Below are 19,731 nucleotides of genomic sequence, written 5' to 3' on the forward strand. Positions count from 1 at the left end.
CTTTAACCTCATTTAGGTTTCTGATCAAATACCACTTTATCAAAAATTGCCTTCCCTATTCATCCTCCACTAAAATATATCCTTTCTATCCACCTACTTTATTTTCTTCATAACATTTACCACTACTCAATGTCATAGTATATTTGTTTATTGCATGCTCCACCTATTAGGAAGTAAGTGCCCTGAGGGAAGGCATTTTGTTAGTCTTCTTCATCCCTCTATTTCTAAAGCCAGGAACAGAGCATGGTGCAGAGTAGAGCCTTAAACACGTATGATGACTGACTGAATGAATAAATGAGTAAAGGTTCCAACTGGGAAAAATAAAATCAGTTTTTGGTAATAGTCTTACTAAATTGAGATTTAAGTCCCTCCATTTTATTATATTTATAAAAATTGCCTTAGCTATTATTGGGTTTCGTTTTTCCATTCCAATTTTATGACCAATGTGTCAAGTTCCACATAGACTCATATTGGGATTTGGATTGGAAATTCACTGTATTTGTACATTAATATGAGGTGAATATCCCCATTTATTCAGGTTTTCTTTTATGTCTTTCAATAATGTTTAGTAATTTTTAAAACTAAAGGGCATGTATGTATTTTCTTATATTCATTTTTGGGAACACTCATGGTTTACACACACACAGGGTATAGGATTTTTTCCTTTTGCATTTTCTAATTATTGGTGTATAGGAATACATACTTTTTAAAAAAATTTTATTGAGTATAGTTGATTTACAGTGTTGTGTTAATTTCTGCTGTACAGCAGTGACTCAGTTTTACATATATATTCGTTTTCACATCCTTTTCTTTTATGGTTTATTACAGGATATTGAATATAGTTCCCAGTGCTATACTACAGGACCTTGTTGTTTATCCATCCTATATATACCAGTTTGCATCTGCTAATCCCAAACTCCCAATCCTTCCCTCCCCCTCATCCCCTCCCCCTTGGCAACCACAAGTCTGTTCTGTCTGTGAGTCTGTTTCTGTTTCATAGATATGTTCATTTGTGTCATATTTTACATTCCACATGTAAGTGTTATCATATGGTATTTGTCTGTCTCTTTCTGACTTACTTCACTTAGTATGATAACCTCTAGGTCCATTTGTGTTGCTGCAAATGGCATTATTTCATTCTTTTTTATGACTGAGTAATATTCCATTGTATATATATACCACATCTTCTTTATCCATTCATCTGTTGATGGACATTTAGGTTGTTTCCATGTCTTGGCTATTGTAAATAGTGCTGCTATGAATATTGGGGTGCATGTATCTTTTTGAATTTTAGTTTTGTCTGGGTATATGCCCAGGAGTGGGATTTCTGGATCATACGGCAACTCTATTTTTAGTTTTTGAGGAACCTCCTTATTGTTTTCATAATGGCTGCACCAACTAACATTCCCAGCAACAGTGAAAGAGGGTTCCCTTTTCTCCACACCCTCTCCAGCATTTGTTATTTACAGACTTTTTAATGATGGCCATTTTGGCCAGTGCGAGGTGGCACCTCATTGTAATTTTGATTTGCATTTCTCTAATAATTACTGATGTTTAGCATCTTTTCATGTGCCTATTGGCCATCTATATGTCTTCTTTGGAGAAATGTCTATTTAGGTCTTCTGACCATTTTTTGATTGGGTTGTTTGTTTTTTTGTTATTGAGTTGTATAGCTGTTTGTATATTTTGGAAATTAAGCCCATTATCGGTCACATCATTTGCAAATATTTTCTCCCAGTCCTTAGGTTGTCTTTTCATTTTGCTTATGGTTTCCTTTGCTGTGCAAAAGCTTATAAGTTTGATTAAGTCCCATTTTTAAATTTTTGCTTTTATTTCTATTGCCTTGGGCGACTGACCTAAGAAAACATTGGTACGATTTATGTCAGAGAATGTTTTGACTATGTTCTCTTCTAGGAGTTTTATGATGTCGTGTTTTATATTTAAGCCTTTAAGCCATTTTGAGTTTATTTTTGTGTAGGTTGTGAGGGGGTGCTCTAACTTTATTGATTTACATAGGGGTGTCCAACTTTTCCAACATCACTTGCTGAAGAGACTGTCTTTTTCCCGTTGTACATTCTTGCCTCCTTTGTGGAAGACTAAGTGTCCATAGGTGTGTGGGTTTATTTCTGGGCTCTCTATTCTCTTCCATTGATCCATATGTCTGTTTTTGTGCCAATACCACACTGTTTTTGATTACTGTAGCTTTGTAGTATTGTCTGAAGTCTGGGAGGATTATGCCTCCTGTTTTGTTCTTTTTCCTAGGAATTGCTTTAGCAATTCTGGGTCTTTTATGTTTCCACATAGTTTTTAGGATTATTTGTTCTAGTTCTGTGAAAAATGTCATGGGTAATTTGATAAGGATCCCATTAAATGGAATACTATTCTTTTTTTTATGTTGATCTTCTATTTAAGAATTTTTTCAGTTGACTGTCGATTTTGGAAGGGGGTAAACAATCATGTCATCTGAAAATGAGGACAGTTTTGTTTCTTTCTCTCTAAATCTTATCCTTCCTAAATGTTTTTATTTTATTGCATGGTTTTCTATCCACAAGACAGAGGCAGTGATAGCAGACATCCATGTCTTGTCCAGTATTTTATTTATTTATTTATTTATTTATTAATTATTGATGAATATCTTGGTTATATTTGGCACATAAATATATATATATGCACACACACAAATATGTATGTACTACTATGCACATGCAGAATTATAAATCACTATATTGTATGCCTGTAACTTAAATAATATTGTACCTTAACTACACTGCAATTAAAAAACTTTCCTCTTTAACAGTATTTTCCACTTTGTAACATGCTTTCGTGTATATTACTCATTTGAATTTGACAACAATCTTAAGAAGCAGGGAAAGGAACATTATTCTTTTTTTTTTTAACATCTTTATCGGAGTATAATTGCTTTACAATGGTGTGTTAGTTTCTGCTTTATAACAAAGTGAATCAGCTATACATATACATATATCCCCACATCTCTTCCCTCTTGCATCTCCCTCCCTCCCACCCTCCCTATCCCACCCCTCTAGGTGATCACAAAGCACTGAGCTTATCTCCCTGTGCTATGCAGCTGCTTCCCACTAGCTATCGGTTTTACATTTGGTAGTGTATATATGTCCATGCCATTCTCTCACTCTGTCCCAGCTTACCCTTCTCCCTCCCCATGTCCTCAAGTCCATTCTCTAGTAGGTCTGCATCTTTATTCCTGTCCTGCCCCTAGGTTCTTCATGACTTTTTTTTTTTTAGATTCCATATATATGTGTTAGCATACGGTATTTGTTTTTCTCTTTCTGACTTACTTCACTCTGTATGACAGACAACAGACTCTAGGTCCATCCACCTCACTACAAATACCTCCATTTCATTTCTTTTTATGGCTGAGTAACATTCCATTGTATATATGTGCCACATCTTCTTTATCCATTCATCTGTTGATGGACACTTAGGTTTCTTCCATGTCCTGGCTATTGTAAATAGAGCTGCAATAAACACTGTGGTACATGACTCTTTTTGAATTATGGTTTTCTCAGGGCATATGCCCAGTAGTGGGATTGTTGGGTCATATGGTAGTTCTATTTTTAGTTTTTTAAGGAACTTCCATACTGTTCTCCATAGTGGCTGTATCAGTTTACATTCCCACCAACAGTGAAAGAGGGTTCCCTTTTCTCCACACCCTCTCCAGCACTTATTGCTTTAGACTGTTTGATGATGGCCATTCTGACTGGTGTGAGATGATATCTCATTGTAGTTTTGATTTGCATTTCTCTACTGTATTTTAATAGGTATGTTTCTAGTATTATACTATTAGGTATGATGCTTGCTATAGGTTTGGAAGGGCCACATAAGTTCTCTTATTACTAGCTTGCACAGGTTTTATGATGAAATAGTGTAAAATTTTATGGATTACTTTTTCTTCTTTAATCTGTAATGTGGTGGATAACACTAATATATTTTCTGGGGCTTCCCTGGTGGCGCAGTGGTTGAGAATCTGCCTGCCAATGCAGGGCACACGGGTTCAAGCCCTGGTCTGGGAAGATTCCACATGCCGCAGAGCAACTAGGCCCATGAGCCACAGCTAGTGAGCCTGCGCGTCTGGAGCCTGTGCTCCGCAACAAGAGAGGCTGTGATAGTGAGAGGTCCGCGCACCGCGATGAAGAGTGGCCCCCACTTGCCACAACTAGAGAAAGCCCTCGCACAGAAACAAAGACCCAACACAGTCAAAAATTAATTAATTAATTAATTAATTTAAAAAAAAAGTAACACACTTCCAAAAATAACACCAAAAAAAAGACAAGACTATATTTTCTGATGTTAAGCCCCTTTCCATCTTCAGAATAAACACTGCTTGCCATAAAGTATTATTTTTATACACTGCTAAATTTGACTTTTTAGTATTTTAAGATTTTTGAAATCATGTTCATTAATGATTTATCTAAAATTTTCATTTCCTATAATGCCCTTAGCCAGTTAAAAAAATCCATATTATACTAATGTTATAGAACAAGTTGCTAAGGTTTCACTCTTTTTGAATTCTCTGGAACAATTTGTATGATATAAGGATATCCATTTACTGAATGTTTCCTAAAATTTGCTTGTGAAAATGCCCTAGATTTTTTGAGTATCATTAGATTTCTACTTCTACTTCTTTAAAGTTTATGATTTAGATTTCCTCTTTTTTCTTAGTCAAACTGATCATATTTTTCTAGAAAATGTCTAACTCATTTAAGTTTCCAAATGTATTAGGAGAAAGTTGTTCATAGTATTAATTTACTAATTTTTTAATCTGTATGGTGTCTTGATTTATATCTTTTTATATTCTTATTATTTATTTGTGATTTTTCTTATTATTTCTATAACAATTTTGTTAGAGATTTGTCTACTTTTAGCATTCTTTTCAAAAAACAATCTTTTGATTCTATTGAGTCTATTTTTTTGTTTTCTATTTTATTTACATCTGTGCTTATCTTTTTTAATTTTTTCTTTCTACATTCTCTATGTTTATTCTATTTACCTTTCTCTAGTTTCTTCTGCTGGATATTAAAATTATTTATTTTTAAACCTTCCTGCTTTGTAATGAATATATTTAAAATATAAATTTTCTTCTAAATTCTGATTGAGATGCATCATACAAGTTAATTTGCATTGTGATTTTCTCTTTAAGTCATGAGTTATTTCAGTTATTTTAAGTTTCATTATTATGGCTGTTTTCAAGTAATCTATCTCTATTTTTTGCTCTAACTAAATGGTTCCATTGTGGTCAGAGAATGAGTTCCAGATAATATTAATTTTTAAAAAATATGTTGAGATTTCTTTTGTGGCATATTGCACAATGAATTTTTGTAAAGAATTTATGTGACCTCAAATATAATGTATAGTTCCTTTTTGTTGAGTATAGGGTTTCATAAAGAACTATCAAAACAAGATTAATGTTTATCAAAATCTTTTCTACTTTTACTGCTAGTTTGTATACTTGATCCTTCTTTTTCAGATGGAGGTAAAGTTGTCATTATATCCTTGTAATTCTGTACATTTTTCCTTCATATAATTCAAGACAATGTTGTTGGGTACAAGTAAGTTCATGATTATTATATCTTCATTATTGATCATTCCTTTAAATTTATCCCTTTTAATACTTTTAGCCTCAAATTCTATTTTTCATATTAATATTGTTTTCTTTTGGTTAATATTTGTATATTTTAACTGTTATTTTCAACATTTCTATGTTGTTTAGATTTTTTTTTAAAGAATTATTATTTTTATTTTTAATTACTTTATTTATTTATTTTTGGCTGCATTGGGTCTTCATTGCTTCGCCTGGGCTTTCTCTAGTTGTGGTGAGCAGGGGCTACTCTCCGTTGCGGTGTGCGGGCTTCTCATTGTGGTGGCTTCTCTTGTTGCAGAGCATGGGCTCTAGGCACACGGGCTTCAGTAGTTGTGGTGTGTGGGCTCAGTACTTGTGGCGCACGGGCTTAGTTGCTCCATGGCATGTGGGATCTTCCTGGACCAGAGCTCGAACCCGTGTCCCCTGCATTGGCAGGTGGATTCTTAACCACTGCACTACCGGGAAGCCTAAATGTCTTTCATATACAACACTTAGATGATTTTTGTTATTTAAAAATTCAGTATGATAGTTTCTGCCTATTAGTAGGTTTATTCATCATATTTCTTATTATAGGTGACATATTTGACCTATTTACCAATCTTATCTTTTGCTTTTACTTTATCATTTTTTTCTATGCTTTTCTTTTAAAAACTTCCTTTGTGCCTCTGTTCTACTGTAAATATTTTGTATATTCTTTCCCCTATTTTAATGGTTTCTAAGCATACACACAGTCTGTTGATAGTTATCCTTACTTAATATATAATATATTTGCAACATATATCTCTTTATATGATATATCCTTAATTCATAATACAGTATACATATATATTTTTACATATAGTTTAACGTACATATACTTTAACTGTCATTCAGCATTACATTTCCTCCCTCTGCACCTAAAAGAACACAGCATCTTGTAAATACCTGTTGAACATCACCCACCCCATGTAATTTTTGTTTACATGTTTATCTTTTTAACAAAAATTGTTAACGTATATATACATTATATATGTATAATCAATAATTAACATGTACCTGTATAATCAATAAGCAGTTTCATTTTTAACACAATATATCGAGTTCCAACCTCACCCTTGGTCTTGTATACCATGACTTCTGTCTGGGTTCACTTTTCTTCTCACTGATCTACAACTTTTCATGATTCCCTTAGTGAGTGTCTATGGGTAGGAGACTGGAGTAGCTTTCATATGTCTGAAATGTCTTCCTCTTGGCTGCATCCTAGATGCTAGCTTACATGGCATAGGATTCTAGGTAATCAATATTTTCCCTTTGAAAATATCACTCCAGTGCCTCTGGCCTCTGTTTTTCCTGATGAGAAGTCTTCTGTCATCTGGCTGACATCTGTTGTATGTTGTCTTTTCTCAATTTTCTGGTAGCTTTTAGCATTTCTCTTTACCCATGACACATGAAGCTTCTGTACCAGGTATCATGGTGTGGACTCCCTGTCATTCAGGCTGCTTGATGCTTTGAGCACTTCTGATCTGAGGACTTATGTATTTCTTCAGTGCCTAAAATTTCTCAGTTATTTTATCTTCAAGGTAGATTTGCTTCCATTCTCTCCCTTCCCTTTTTTTGGAAACCCACAATCTGAGGACCTTTTGTTGATATGTTTTCATCTCTTTGCTCTCTGCTAGATCCTGGAGAAATGATAGCATTTGATTCACCATTTTGCCTTCAACTGTATCTAGTCTAGAGTTTATCTTTTTTCTTTCCTTTTTTCTTGTAATGTCAGTGCTATACTTTTGATTTCTTAAATTTCTAATTTTTTAATCATTTGTATTTGGTTTATGAATGACAGTTCTATTTCATAATTCCTTATTTTTTAAAAAAATGTTTTATATTTACATATAGGAGTTTTTGTATTGAGTGTTGATTTTATTGTCTTTCTTTAGCTTCAGATAGCTTCAGGTGCTTTGAATTTTTAATATCATCTCATTTTGAGTGGGAAGTTTTTGTTTTGATATTTTGTTTCATTTTATTCTTTCTTTCTCTTACCTACCTCTCTTTTTCTGGTGGTTTTGGGGTTCCCCACCTGCTCTCCCAGGCAAGGCAGAACCAGTTCTTCTCTTGCTGCTTTGGGGGGTGCTACCCTCAGGGTCACTGCAGGGATCTCAGACTCAGCCTCTTCGCTAGCCGTGGATCTCGATGGTGCAGCCCCTGTCCTCCCTAGGCCCATAGGAACGTACTGCTACATTCCGCCTCCTTACACACAGGGGCTGGAGCTATGGGGCTCCAGGCTGTCTCTCGGTTTGCATGTGTCCAGCGTCCTGCAGGAGCTGGCCTGCTGCAGGACTAGATGCACAGCAAGCCCGTTCTTCTTCTGCCCTTCAGAACCCTGGCTGGTCCTGCCTATCTGGTTTACTTGGCTTGTGCTTGTCTGTCAGCGCCTTGTGTCCGGCACAGAGGCGGATGCACCCAAGGACCACATGCCTCGTACCATTTTGAATAGCAGAGCAAGATCATTTACCCTAAACGTTTGCCAACATTAGGCCCTGTCCTTCATCGAGGGGCATCCCAGGAAGCCATGCAGGCATTGAAGCCAGTAAAGCACATGGCTGCCCGTTGTCAACTGCAGTTGACAAGGCAAGTCAAGAGTGATGCCCCACGTGTCCTCACAGCCACTTCCACAAGGTTCCACCCAGGGAGCTTGTTTCAAATCAGTGCTGGAAGAGTGTTTTCTGCTGAAGGACTTTCCAGCAGGGGTACCTTTTGATCATGGCCACCAGCAGCTGGATTTCAGCGATTTATTTTCCTCCTGGTTGTCGTTTGCTTTCTCCTCTATGACTTTTATTTCCTCATCTTGTTCCTTAATTACGCTGTAGTGCTGACAGTTTTCTTTATACATCATCTCAACATTTCTTTTTATGGAGAGAGGCAAGTATAAAGAGAAACAGAAAAACAGAACTCACTCCCCTTGGCAATATTAAGGGTTAAATTTTTTTTCTATGATTGAAGTTAATTCATTGAGATATAATCAACATATAACATTATATTAGTTTCAGGTGTACGCATAATGATCTGATATTTGTATATATTGCAAAATGATCACCACAATAAGTCTATTCAGCATCCATCACATCACATAGACACAATTTTTTTTCTGATGATGAGAATTTTTAAGATCTATTCTCTTAGCAACTTTCAAATATACATCTCTATTAATGACAGTCACTATGCCACACATTATATTCCCATGACTGACGTATTTAATAACTGGAAGTTTGTAGCTTTTGACCATTTTGACTACCCCCTCACCCCCGACTCCCTGTCTCTGGCAACCACCAATCTGTTCTCTGTAATTTTTTTTTTGAAGATTCCACACATAAGTGTAATCACACAGTATTTGTCTTTCTCTGTCTGACTTACTTCACTTAAAAGTGTTTTAATAAAAACAAAAATTAAACCTGTAAGCTGTTTTTCCAGTTTTCTCACATGTGACTATACCGTCAGATTCACAGAAAATGCCACGTTTCCTTATTCCCTTCCAGCCAAGTGCTGATGCTACGGTGAGGTTCCCAGCCTGTGACATTGGGAGCGGGACCCCAGGTTAAGGGACAATGGCTCTCAGAGTGCATGTTAAGACTGGAGGTGAGAGAACCCAATCAGCCTTGCCGAGCAGCACCCCGGCGGGCCCCCCCCCGCCCCCGCCAGCTGGGAGTTCAGCAAGAAAATAATTAGATATTCAGGATGGGATGAAATGAAAGGCCCTTTTGAGGAAACAACAGTTTCTCAGAGAATTAGGGAAATGCCTGTGGGAATAGCACTTTCAGAGGGGCCAGGGGACAGAGTGAATTTCAGAGGGTCTATGCATCTGGCTCTGAGGCCACTCCCCTCCCCTCCCAGCTGGCTCTCACAGCAAGGAGCCTTGGGACCTTGACAGCTTTCTGGAAAAACCAAACAGTTGCATATGCAGAATTTCATTGGCATCAGATCACTTTTGTACCAAGGAGGTCATGTAGTCCTTCTCCAACACCCTGGGGGAATATTTTCATTGTGTTTGTCCTGCAGAAAAGTTGCAGATTAACTCACACTTTTCTAGGGCCAACTGTGAGCCAGAAACTCAATAAAAACAATGAATTCATCTTCCTCTGCCAGCAGGGGAGGTAAAAGAGGTGTCCACATTTTATAAACGAGGAAACCACATCTCCTGGAAATTGGGAGTTGCTCAAAATTGACACAATGTGGAGGAAGGGCCCTGACCTTGGCCTCTGACCCCACAGGCTCTGCACCTTCCACCCCTATGCAACGCTACCTGCCAAAAATGTGTGATATTCCAAAGTTCTAAAACTGCCAGCTCAACCAATTATTCACAACCATCACTAAACACCACCATGACTAGTTGGGGTATAGGTGTAGCACGTTGGTGCAATAATACCTCTGTTTCTCAAGGTTGTGTTGGGAAGTTCCTTTTACACCTTCCCCAGTGATTGGTTCCCAATTAATTTTCCCAAACAGATCCTTCTCCCATGTCCACTTGCCCAGTGGCTCTGCCGATGACACTTTGATTTTTGCGGATTGAGACTCCTTTCAGACTTCTGGCCTCCAGAACTGTGAGATAATGAATTTGTCATTTTAAGCCACTTAGTTGGCTGTAACTTGTTACAGCAGCAATAAGAGACTAATGTACTCACAGAAAGTGCCTAGCAGGGGCCTTGTCAAGAAAAAGCTTCCATGCGTGGCACTGGCATCTTTTCCATTATCACACCATTGTGGGCTTAGGTACCCAGAAGTCAAAGTGGAGCATTCTTTAACATACTTTAATTTTAAGACCACCCCGATCCCAAAGCATACATCAACCCCCTCTTCCATGCCACGCAGATTGACAAGGAAGAGCCAGCAGCGCAGCTCCAGTGCACGTTTACCTGTACTAACCTGTGCCACACACATCATGGCCAAGGTGACAGTCTGTCCATCTTGCCTGTTCTGGGGCTGGGCCTGCCCTGCCTCATCCTGAAGTTGTCTGTTGGCTTCTTGCTTCCCCTGCTGGAATAGGTGTCCTTGAAAAGCGGTCACACGTGTCTTCTCATCCTTGTGTCCTTCACAGGTATTTGCAAACAGTGGGTGCTCAACAAATAGTTCTGGAATGAATGAATCAGTGAAAAAAGTCTGTCAACCCATAGCCCATGGAATGAAACAAAACATCATTCGACGGGGATATATTTCACGGAGTCTTGAGACTTCACTGGGGGAAAGGAGGAGTGTTCGGTGACTGGGACACCTCTTTTCACCTACCACACGCCAGGCATCATGGCTATGCAGGGGTCTGCCACATCTGGACACCCTCTCATTATTCATACATGTAAAAATGGGGCAACATCCCAAGTAAATTAGCCTATCAGTCATGAATTTTACTGTCGGAGGAGACCTCCAATTCTCAAACACGTAAATGCACACAGAGAATAACATACGAGTTTCAATCACAGCAGAGTTGCCATTTGCCGTTAGGCACTGTGCTATGTGCTTTACATGCATCATCGTGGATTCTCATAAACTTCTTTGAGGCAGGTTTCACTTCACTCCCATCGTGCCCATACGGTAATTGTGCTGTAAGGCGATCGTGCGCCTTGCCCAGGGTTCTGCGTAATAAGGGACAACGCTGAAGGTCCCCCAGCTCTGCCTGACTCCAGTCTCTCCCAGTCTGCAGCCCGGTCTCTCCAGACCCACAGCATGGAATGTGTTTCCCTGGGTGCCAGAGGCATGTCCCTACCATCCATCTGCTGCCACCTTTTTTTAATGCACTCTAAACCCAGCATTTTGAAACTATTTTGAATCCAAAAATATGAGCATGCACTCCAAATTCAGTAATCTCCTTAGCAAATTCTGATCTGAGCATATAGGTTTTTAAATGGATTCAAAACAGCAGCCCAGCTGACTTCAAAGATTTAGTTTGAATAACCATTTTATACGGAATTATTAAGTCAAGAAAATGAGCGTTATTAATTTTGCAAGATTCAATTTTTAACTTTACAAAATGAAGACTTTATTTTAAAAACCTGCTTTAAATATCAGAATTCTATCCTGGTCCATTCAATTGCATGTATTATATTTATGTGATAACTTGCAGGAACAGACTGGATAGACTAGAAATTCCACGAAATAAAATTTAGTCTTTTGATACTCAAGCCGATTCAGTAAAACTAATAAACAAATATAACAATACATAGCTTTAGGGCAACTGGCAAATGAAGCATTTGGGAAACCTGCAGAGTTGGAATCCTACCCCCATCTCAACTGTCAGAATGGTGATTTTGAGTAACCGTCTGATGACAGATAAACCTTGATTTGTAACCCCAGTTTCCCATATACTTGTTGTGTGAACTGGAATAATTAACAGCTTCCTGGAACCTTGTCTTTTCTCACGTGTAAAACCAGGAGGTCTGCTAAAATTGGCTGTTGTGTAGCTTAAGTACATTAGTGTTTGTAAGCACCCTAGCACAGCACCAGGCCATCGTAAGTCCTCAATGCCTGATGACTAAAATGAAAAAAAAAAAAAATTCTTGGACCGAAACAAATTCCAAATCAATCTGATATAAAATAGCAGAGGAAAAACAAATCATTGTCATGCTCTCGGGATGAAAAGCCTCTGTAAAGCACAACCCCAAAAGTGAAGCAAAAACAGCATGTATATAAGCACATTTAAGTTTGAGACTTCTGTGCATCTAAGGTTCTCCCCTGGGAGGTAGGATTGCATAGTGGTTAAACATCGCCCAAGTTAACATATTAGCTTCACCACCTCATAGCTGTGTGATCCAGGACAAGTTAATAATAAAACCTACTTCACAGGGCTGTGTGATGATTAACTAGTTAATATTTATAAAGAACTTAGTGCCTGGCATGTGGCAAGCAATAAAAAATATAGTTTCTTAGTATTAGCTATCAACAGAAATAAATTTAGGAGGCAAAAATGGACTAGATAGAATACTTAAAATTCTGACAGACATGGGCTCATGATTCGTATGTTGGGGATTAGGGTAGAATGAGGTCATATGGGTGGGGCCCTAACCCAGTCTGACTGGTTTCCTTACATGAAGAGGAGATTAGGACTCAGACACACACAGATGATAGATGATGTGAGGACATGGGAAGAAGACAGCCGTCTACACGCCAAGGAGGCCTCAGGAGAAACTAACCACGCTGACACCTTGATCTCAGACTTCCAGCCTCCAGCACTGCGAGAAAATAAACTTCTGTCATTTAAGGCACCCTATCTGTGGTACTTTGTGATAGCAGCCCTAGCAGGCTAATACACTTACTAAATAAAGATCTCTTAAAATCAGACCAAAAAGTAAATATTGCAAATACATGAACAAGAAATATACTAAAAAAAAAAAAAAAAAAGTGGTCAGCAAAAATAAAAAATAAGTTAAACTTCACTAATTATCAAAGGAATGTGAATTCCAACAATGAGCTACTAGTTATTAAGACTGAACAAGATGAAGAAGAAAGATAATCCCCAATATGGATCACCATTGAAAAGAGGGGGAAACTCTCTCATTGCTGGTGGGAAAATAAATTGGAAAAATCTTTCTGGAGGGCCATTCAGCAACAGTTATCAAAGTTTTATCTACAAAATGCATTCTATCTGATCTTGCAAGTTGTTTATTTAGGCTTTTTCCCTAAGGATATAGTAGGACAGGTAAGCAATCCTTTGCTCTGCTGATGTCCGACCAGGCACAGAGACCTCTGCTGCTGCCCTCTGCCACTGCCACGGTCTGAGAGCACGACAAGGACTGCAGGGCAGCTGCGTACCCACCATCTTTCACACTGTTCTTCTAGTTTTGACTTATGGCCTTTTTTCTTCCTTAGACACAGACATGTGTTTCTGGGCTGGAAGTAGGAATGACACCACCAAGCTTGCTCAGGATCACTATTTTTTTTTTTTTTTTTTGAATGGGAGACAATATTTGCAAACCATACATCTTTTTTTTTTTTCAAGTTACTCCCTTCTTTTTTTTTTAATTAATTAATTTATTTATTTATTTTTGCCTGTGTTGGGTCTTCGTTTCTGTGCGAGGGCTTTCTCTAGTTGCGGCAAGCGGGGGTCACTCTTCATCGCGGTGCGCGGGCCTCTCACTATCGCGGCCTCTCCTGTTGCGGAGCACAGGCTCCAGACGCGCAGGCTCAGTAGTTGTGGCTCACGGGCCTAGTTGCTCCACGGCATGTGGGATCTTCCCAGACCAGGGCTCGAACCCGTGTCCCCTGCATTGGCAGGCAGACGCTCAACCACTGCGCCACCAGGGAAGCCCAGGATCACTATTTCTTAAACAGCTTTATTGAAGTATATTCAACAAACAAACTGCAGCTGTTTACAGTATACTATTTGGTATATACACACCTGTAAAACCACCACCACAATCAAGATATAACATAGCCATCACCCCCAAATGTTCCTTTGTGTCTCCTTGTGACCCCTCCTTCCAGCAGCCCCACCTCCAGCCCAGGCAGCCATGGATCTGGTTTCTGTCACTACCCATTAGTTTGCATTTCCTAGAATTTTGTATGAACGGAATCGTTCAGTCAACACTCCGTTTCTGTCTGGCTGCTTTCACTCAGCCTAAGTATGGTGGGGTCCTTCCATGCTGTAGCACGCATCAACAGTTCACTCCTTTTTATTGCTGAGGATGTGTATGTATGGATGTGTCACAGTTTGTTTATCCATTCACCGGTTGTGGAATCCGTGTTGCTTGCAGCTGGGAGCTATTACAGATGACGCTATAATGAACATAGGTGTGCAGATCTTTATAAGGGCACATGCTTTCATTTATCCTGGGTGATCACCTGGGGGTGGAATGGTCGGCTCCTAACTGTTTAATCAACTGCTTCCGGATAAGACAGAGTGATCAAGACCGGATTTACCCTCCTGCCTGAAACAGCTAAAAAAAAACTACAGAAAAAAATACATGAAACAATGGTTATCAAGACACTGGACATCAGTGACAAAGGCCAGTAATTGCTGAGAGGTAGTAAATAAGCAAGATGAGCCCCGTGATGGCTCCAGTCACACTGTGTGAGGGTTTCCAGGCTGCAGCACAGGAAAGGGGGAACCAGGCAGGCCCAGCAGATTCCTTGAGCTAGAAGATGGAGATGAGGGTCTAGGGGTTCAGGAAGCTGGAGTTAGCAGGAGCGAGGGCCAGAGAGAAAGCTCCAGATATGCAAGGGTCCCCTTTGAGTAGGTATCAGAATACAGATTGGAGACTGCATGACAGGAAACTCTGGAGGTCTGGGGAAATAGACGCAGAGCAGACACACATGTTAGAGTTAGCAGGCATAGACACTAAAAGAGTTATTTAAGTAGAGATATGGAAGATACGTTTTTTTAAAAACCAGTGAATTGAACTTCTAGAAATGAAAACTATAATGTGTGAGATTGATACACACACACACACACACACACACATACGCTGGCTGGGACTCAGGGAAGATTAGACACTGCAAAAGAAAGAATTAGTCAACTTGAGTATATAGACATTCAAAATATTCAAAATGAAACACAAAGAGAAAAAAAAAAAAGATTGTTTTAAATGACAAGAATACCAGTGATGTGTGGGACAATTTCAAGTGTCCGACAGGTAGTGACACCAATGAGAGTGAAGGGGGTAGGTCAGGAAAAATACTTGAAGAAATAATGTCCCCAAATTTCCCAATCTTCATGAAAACTTTAACTCCCAGATCCAAGCAAAAGCTGAGCATCATAGACATGAAGAAAACCACACCAAAAAAATCAAATTGCCCAAAACCAGAAATAGAGAGAAAAATCTTAAAAGCACCTAGAGAGAAAAGACACTTTACAGGGAACGAAGATAAGGATACAGTGACACAAAAACAGATGAAACTTGAGGAGAAGCAGACAGCACCACAGTCTCAGAGGGCGACTTCCACCCCTGCCGGGGAGTGAGAGGACAGGCAGGCAGATGAGCCGGTGCAGGAGGCTGGACGACACCATCAGCCACCCTGACCCAGACGGCAACAGACTCTGCGCCCTTCACCAACTTACACCACATTGTGGGAATAACTCAAGTCCCAGTAACTTTCAAGGATTCAGGCCATACAGTGTGTTCTCTGACCACAACCGAATAAAATTAGGAATCAGTAGTTACATGAGGACATATGGAAAATTCCCAAATACATGAAAACTAAAAGATGTGTTTCTAAATGACCCATGGATCAAAGAAGAAATCAAAAGGGAAAAGAGAAGCTATCTTGAACTGAATTAAAAATGAAAATATACTGTATCAGAATATGTGGGGTGCCACTAAAGCAGTATTCTAAGAGAAAATTATAGCACTAAAGGCCTACATGAGAAATGAAGAAAGGTCTCAAATCAACAACCTCAGCTTCTACCTACAAACTATAAAAAGAACAAATTAAGCCTAATATAATCAGAAGAAAGGAAATAATAAAGATCAAGGCAGAAATCAGTGCCTTGAACAAAGAGAGAAAGTCAATGACATCAAAGCTGGTTCTTTGAGAACAATAAAATCTATGATCAACCTCTAGCCAGACTGATGAGAAGAAGAAAAAGAGGCCACAAGTGACAAATAACCACCACAGAACATAATTTTTCCTGACCATCCCATTTCTGGACTCTTGTTTATCATCCTGGGGAGACACAAAAAGTACAAACAGGAGAACCAGAAATGGTCACACCAAGCAGATGAAGCAACTCAAAGAAATGTCAAATGGGGATATTGAGAAGGGGCACTGTCGTATGGGACGGGGGGGGGGGGCAATGTCATGTGGGGACTGTGGAGAATGAAGGAATACAGGAATGGTAGAAGCAGAGGCATTGATATATGGGCTGTCATACGTGACTGTCTTCCTTGACATGGCATGATATGGAGGCTGGGACCTGGACCTCCTTCCTCCTAACCTCAGTGGCAACTCTGATCTTGAACTAGATCTACTTGGAATGCAAGGCTAGACTATTTATTTTGGAAGGAATTTTGTCCATGGAATAAACACTGATGATGATATCTTTTTCAGAAATGAGACTGAGCTAACAAGCTGTTACATTTGTAACTAAGTTAAGACTTTTTGTTCTGTAGAGAGAATCTCAATAGTCTTTGGAAATGTATTCTTTCATAGCCTTACCTCAATTCAATAACTTATCGGGTCTCAAGAATGCCGGAACTGGCCATGCCCAGCACACAAAAATTTCCATTTATTTTTTAGGCTAGGGCAGCAAACCTGGATCCAGAGAAGGAGAAGAAAGTAGACACTGCTGACAGCAGATGTCCTGCCAGTAAGTCAGGTGGCTACGCATTCCACCAGGCCACCCTGTCAAGAGGTCAGATTATAAGTGGTGCACGTCGACAGCATGATTCCTTGGGCCCTGGCAGACTCAAGTCTCCTTGGTCAATTTCGGTTTGGGATATGATGTTACTCAAATGCTGGTGAGCCTTTCGTGGCTAAAATATGCCTAACTGTGTTGATTTTTAAAGGAGCAAGTTGCCAGATAGCTGAGTTATAATGTCGAGAGGGTATCCTTGCTTCAGGCAGAGCTTCTGAAGCTCTCCAGCTTGGCCTGATTTTCTGATCTTTCTTCCACCCACACTTCCTGCTGGTGTTCTCTCTGGAGATATTTGGTTACTGACACAAACATATTACCCTGATCCCAGATAATACAGAATTTTTAAGCTTCTAAGAGTGACTCTACAGAACCTACCACGGCACAGGATCTCTCCCATCTGTCTTGGTACAAGAGAAAGTAGAAACAGATGGTGTGGGGGCCAAGACAGGGCCGGATCTCATCAGGGAGAAATCAGAACAACTCAGGATGTCCACTCCCTGAGGATCTTAGATGCCTTCATGCTCTGGAACTTTTACCCTTAAAAGATAATTGGAGAGAAGGATAAACCATGGGCCCAGCTGGAGAAAGGAGGTGTTAGGAAGTGGTTCACATTGTTAATTTTGCATGTTACAACAACCTTAAATTATTTTTAAATTAAATTTTTTACTTTGATAAACCTATAACTAAAACCTATAACTAAAACCTATAACTATAGGTTCACATGCAGTTTTTAAAAAGTATACAGAGAGATCCCACGTATACTTTACCCAGATTTCCTCAATGGTAACATTTTGAATAACAACTACAGGACAATATCTCAACCACTGATATGGTCAAGATCCAGAATGCACCATCACAAAGATACCCCCTGCTGCCCTTTTATAGCTACTCCCTAATCTTTTAATTAGCTCCTCCACTAATCTTCTCTCCATCTCTATAATTTTGTCATTTCAAGAATGTTGTATAAACACAATCATATAGTATGTAATAACCTTTTGAACTTGGCTTTTGCCCTCAGCGTAACTAGAGACTTGCCCAGGTTGTTGCCTTTACCAATAGTCCTGCATACTGTTCCGTGGTGTGAAGATTCTGAAATTTGTTTAACTGTTCAATCAGTGAAAAATATTGGGGAGGTTTCCAGTTTAGGAGTATTACAGATAAAGCTGCTAGGAACATTCATGCACAGGTTTTTGTATGAATATGTTTCCATTTCTCTGGGATAAGTGATCAAAGGTATCATTTCTGGGTCATACATTTTCATGTTTCACTTTATAAGAAATCGCCAGACCACTTCCCAGAGAGTGGCTGTACCATTTTACATTCTCACCAGCGGTGGATGAGTGATCTAGTCTGCATCCTTGCTGGCATTTGGTGACACTATTTTGTAGTTTTGCTATTCCCATAGGTATGTAGTGATATATCATTGCGGTCTTACCTTGCATTTCCCTAGATTGCTAGTGATGTTCACATCCTTTCATGTGTTTATTTGTTATCTGCACACTCCCTTCAGTGAAATGTTTATTCATTTTGAGGTCCATTTTCTAACTGGATTATTTGTATCTTTATTGTTGAATTCCAAGAGTCCTTTATATACGTGAAACACTAGTCCTTTGTTGAATATGTGGTTTGCAAGTAATTCCTTCTAGTCTATAGATCATACTTTCATCCTCTTAACAGGGTCATTTGCAGCACAAAAGTTTTAAATTTTGATGAGATTCAATTTATCAATTTTTTTCTTTTATGGATCATGCTAATTTTCTCCTTTGCTTTTTCTTTTTTTCAAAAATGTTATCATTTTATACCTTTCCATGATCCATTTTCAGTTAATTTTTGTAGAAGGTGTGAAGTGTAGGTTGAAGGGTTTTTTTTTAAAATTTATTATTTATTTATTTATTTATTTTTTGCTGCGTTGGGTCTTCATTGCTGCACACGGGCTTTCTCTAGTTGCAGCGAGCGGGGGCTACTCTTCGTTGCGGTGCACGGGTTTCTCACTGCGGTGGCTTCTCTTATTGCGGAGCACAGGCTCTAGGCACACAGGCTTCAGTAGTTGTGGCTCGCAGGCTCAGTAGTTATGGCTCACAGGCTCTAGAGCGCAGGCTCAGTAGTCGTGGCGTACGGGCTTAGTTGCTCCACGGCACGTGGGATCTTCCCGGACCAGGGCTTGAACCTGTGTCCCCTGCATTGGCAGGTGGATTCTTAACCACTGTGCCACCAGGGAAGTCCTGAAGTTCTTTTTTTCTTCTGCTTCTGGATGTCCAATTGGGCCAGCATCATTGTTGAAAAGGCTATTCTTCCTCCATTGAATTACTTTTGCACCTTTGTCAAAAATTAGTTTGCCCTATTTGCGACGGGCCTATTTCTGGATTCTCTGTGTCTGTCCCTCTGCCACTACCACACTGTCCTGATCACTGCCACCACATAGCATAGCTGCCTTCTCCACAGGCATCACGTACCTTCCCTCTGCACAGGAAACCAGCTATCTATGAGAATTATAAATTTTGTCACCCACAGCATTTGAAGAAAAACGCTCACCCTCTGCAGGGCACTGGCTGTTACTAAGGTCTTTCAAAGGTCAGCTCACATTCCTGAACTTTGACTCTCAAGTTTCCTTGCTGCTTTCCTGACAACACGACCAGGGAGATGGTAAAGAAATGCAGTAACTTACAAAAGTATAGACTCCAAGAAGGAGGCCGTGGCAAGCACAAATCTCTGGAAAATGATTCAACTCAGGCCAACTGCCAACCTTTCTTAGGTCTTTAGTTTTTCGAGGCCAAGAGCTAGTATTTTAGTACTATTTAACCAA

At 39.3% G+C, this 19,731-nt stretch overlaps 1 protein-coding gene across 16 annotated transcripts in view; it reads right to left on the bottom strand.

Annotated features, from left to right (window-relative positions):
- The window catches only part of MRPS24 (mitochondrial ribosomal protein S24), a 152,167-nt gene that overhangs the window by 78,229 nt on the left and 54,207 nt on the right, over positions 1–19,731 (bottom strand). For 11 of the 16 annotated variants that reach the window (XM_057549982.1, XM_057549993.1, XM_057549988.1 and 8 more), the window contains exon 4: positions 10,511–10,716. In XM_057549982.1, the coding sequence (XP_057405965.1) occupies positions 10,511–10,716 (206 nt within the window). Of the gene's footprint in view, positions 1–3,068; positions 8,497–10,150; positions 10,187–10,500; positions 10,717–19,731 lie in introns of those variants that run through there. The other 5 variants (XM_057549996.1, XM_057549995.1, XM_057549994.1 and 2 more) reach the window with 3 other exon arrangements.

Source organism: Balaenoptera acutorostrata, chromosome 7 (genome assembly GCF_949987535.1).
Source record: "Balaenoptera acutorostrata chromosome 7, mBalAcu1.1, whole genome shotgun sequence".
Taxonomy (NCBI): Eukaryota; Metazoa; Chordata; class Mammalia; order Artiodactyla; family Balaenopteridae; genus Balaenoptera; species Balaenoptera acutorostrata.